The sequence below is a fragment of the Puccinia triticina genome, chromosome 1A, assembly GCF_026914185.1.
Source record: "Puccinia triticina chromosome 1A, complete sequence".
Classification (NCBI taxonomy): Eukaryota; Fungi; Basidiomycota; class Pucciniomycetes; order Pucciniales; family Pucciniaceae; genus Puccinia; species Puccinia triticina.
Genome location: NC_070558.1, coordinates 6,414,723 through 6,418,256, shown reverse-complemented (window position 1 = coordinate 6,418,256; position 3,534 = coordinate 6,414,723). Strand labels below are relative to the sequence as shown.

The following is a 3,534-nucleotide window of genomic DNA, read 5'->3' as shown; positions in this document are numbered from 1 at the left end:
ATTGCAATAGGGGGGTTCACAATAGGATAAAAATAAAACTTTAGAGCCAATTTTAAGCCCTTTATGGACAACATTTTTAAAAATGAAGAAGTTTCTCTGAATGTCAAGGGACACTCAATCCTGTACATCTTACCAAATTTTTAAAAAGTTGTTGATAAAGGCCTTAAAATTGGCTCTAAAGTTTTATTTTTATCCTATTGTGAACCCCCCTAATGCCGCAACTGGGAGTTGCTGAGATAATTTCCCCGACCACATCTTTTTATTATTTTTTACTATTTTTGAGAGTTGGCCAACTAAAAACTCTGCCAGTGTGGAAGTCGGACTACATGCATATGATATCACACCAATCCCGGGACTTCACCGGGTCCGTAACCGCGATCAACCAACCCAGCATGTAGTTGTACACACCACACAACATAAAAAAAAATCCAACGGCTCAATCCAATCACTCCCCAACACTCTAACCACCATGTCTAATCGGGCTGACACCTCTTTGAACTCCGTTCACGCTTCCTCAAACGCCACAAAAACTGCCCAAGACCCTGACACCACCAACATTATGATAGCCGCCAAAAATATGATCGCTGCTACTGCGGCCGCTCAAGCCTACAAGAAGATGGTTTTTGGCCTTCCGACCGTGGTCAAAAGTCCTCCGGCCGCCAATCAAGCTACTGAAACCATCAAACCCCCGACCGCGACCAAAGATATGATCGCCGCTTCCTCGGCCGCTCAAGCCTCCAAGAACATGTTTTTTGGCCTTCTTGCCGCCGGCGAAGCTCCTCCCAATGCGATTCCAGCAACTACTAACGTTGTAAAGGCCCCAAACCCAATTGAAGATTTCATAGATCCCTTCCTCCTTCAGCTTTCTGAATCCAAAGAAGAAATGTATATAAGCCCAAACAATCAACATACTTAAAAAGAGGAAGATATAAATGGCAAGCTTGAGAAAGAAGAAGATGATGATGAATTTGATGAAGAGCTAGTTATAAGAGAAGACAAGGTCATCACAAAGTTTTTGAATCTATTAGAGTCTCAGCCTGGTGACAAACAACACAAAGAGATACCAATACCTGACCATATTTTGGCAGAGAATCAACCGGCCGAGATTGAATCTGAAGACAATCAAGATAGTGAATCCTCTGATTCCAAAGGCCAAGAGCCGCATGAAGGCATTCCTCCTCCTTGTCAGCTGGCTACTATAGCAGAGCCACCGTAACATAAAAATAAAAAGTAGTATTACATATGAAAGAGATATTATTACACTCTTACATATTTAATACCATAAAAATAAAACATAAAAATCATTACCTATGAAAGAGACATTAATACTGTCTCTTACATAATTAAAAGTATAAATGTTATTTTATATTCTTAATCTACGCCTAAATTAACCTGGGGTATCCTTAATTCTCACTGCTTCATTGTGTAATCACCCAATCAGCATTTACAAGGTACCTCGAATTGAGCAACCTGTATGCTTGTGTACATTTGTACATATGCTCATAACACTTCAATAGCCACAAAATTGAAGTGTTATGTTTAGTTTAGAAGATAGCCCAACTCAGGTTGAGTTAACTCTAAACCCGCGTGCTGCGCGCTACGCCTAAAGATAGCGCAGAGCTCCATAGATGAATGAAACCCCAAAAAGGGCTACCTGTAAATTACACTTCAAGGATAATTAAATTCCCCAAAAAAAATTACTTAAAGTTTGAAGTTGGGAAAATCATTGAAAAAAAATCACTTCCTACTGAAAAAAAATGCTAACTGAGCGTGCTCAGCCAAAAAAATAAAAATGTGTCAGAATGAGTAAAAAACAATGGGGCACATTTCTGGGGTGATTTGTTAGATGGGCCTGCATCAGGCCCGCATGGGCCCATGCCAGGCCCGTTGGGCCCATTGAAAAAGTAGTATTTGTTTGGGATTCCCATGCTCTGCTAAAATATGAAATGGGTCAAACCAAATAAATAATGAGGGGGCACATTTTTTGGGAGATTTTTTCACCGGCCTGAATGAGGCCCGCATGGCCCCCACAAAGCCCACTGGGCCCATTGAAAGAGTAGCCTTGGTTAAGAAAGCATATGCTCAGCTAAGAAATAATAATGTGTCAGACTGAGTAAAAAACGGGGGGGGATTTTTGGGGAGGCTTTTTGGACGGGCCTGTATCAGGCACGTACGGGCCAACAGGTTTCCTAGGGGAAGGGATGGGCCTGGACCTACATTCTGTGAGTGCACAAATGTCATACAGATGTCAGAAGCCCTTCAATATCTTCTGTTGATTAGTGGCCAATTGGTGCTGTTCTGAAACATCATATGGGCATTCTTAACCAAGAATACTTTTGGGTTGGCCCAACCAGCTTTGGGTGGGCCCGTATGGGCCTGATGCAGGTCTGTCAATAAGCGCTCCCCAAAAGTGTGGCCCCATATTTTTTACTCAGGTTGACACATTTTTGTTTCTTAGCTGAGCATATAAGGCATTCTTGACTAAGGCTACTCTTTCAATGGGCCCAGTGGGCTTTGTGGGGGCCGGGTGGGCCTCATTCAGGCCCGTGAAAAAATCTGCCCAAAAATGTGCCCCCTCATTATTTATTTGGTTTGACCCATTTCATATTTTAGCAGAGCATGGGAATTCCAAACAAGTACTACTTTTTCAATGGGCCCAACGGGCCTGGTATGGGCCCATGTGGGCCTGATGCAGGCCTGTCTAAAAAATCACCCCAGAAATGTGCCCCATTGTTTTTTACTCATTCTGACACATTTTTATTTTTTTGGCTGAGCACGCTCAGTTAGCATTTTTTTTCAGTAGGAAGTGATTTTTTTTCAATGATTTTCCCAACTTCAAACTTTAAGTAATTTTTTGGGGGAATTTAATTATCCTTGAAGTGTTACAGCACGCCCACAGGGAAGTAATTACATCAAGTCTGCCCCTTCACGTGAAACACTACACACATTACATAAGCTGTACATATGTAATGATGTCACATGGATGTAAACAGAATATTCCTGACGCATTAAAACAATTCAATACCTAATGCATACACAGTACAGACAAATTGGGAAGCACTGTGGCTTATTTGAATAAATATGAGACACGTAGCAGCTCATCTGACTGGATGAGGGAATCCTGAACTGTAGGCGCCCACAAATGGCTAGTACATATTCTCAAAGAAGACTAGCTTCTATGGCGCCATCATCCAGGCTGGAAATCCGCCTGAAGGCGCCCCAATTAGGCTAGTACATCTTCCCAAAGAAGAATTAGCCCTTGTAGCATCCACAGCCTGGCCCAAAAGCGCCCACAAGTTGGCCAGTGGCCCTGTAGCTCCCCCAGGCGCCCCAGAGAGCTGCCACAGGTATTTAAGGGGCCCTCTGTCCGCCGCAGAAGCCCTTTCATCACACTTTTACATACCTACTATAATTTACCCGCCTTCAACCCGTGCTCAATAGCTTGTTGTTAGTCCCTTAGTACTTGTTTTTAGCCCCATTTTTCCTCCAGAAACTTTTCAGTGTCCACCCAGCCTTCAGAATCAACCTCTTCAA

General features: G+C 42.8%; 1 protein-coding gene across 1 annotated transcript; it reads left to right on the top strand.

The window, feature by feature from the left end:
• Positions 1-469: 469 nt before the first annotated feature.
• PtA15_1A703 (uncharacterized protein) lies at positions 470-916 on the top strand (the record flags this gene model as incomplete). Its single annotated transcript, XM_053165759.1, has 1 exon — positions 470-916. One exon carries the CDS (start codon positions 470-472, stop codon positions 914-916), a length of 447 nt encoding a protein of 148 aa, XP_053016918.1.
• Between the last annotated feature and the right edge of the window lie 2,618 nt (positions 917-3,534).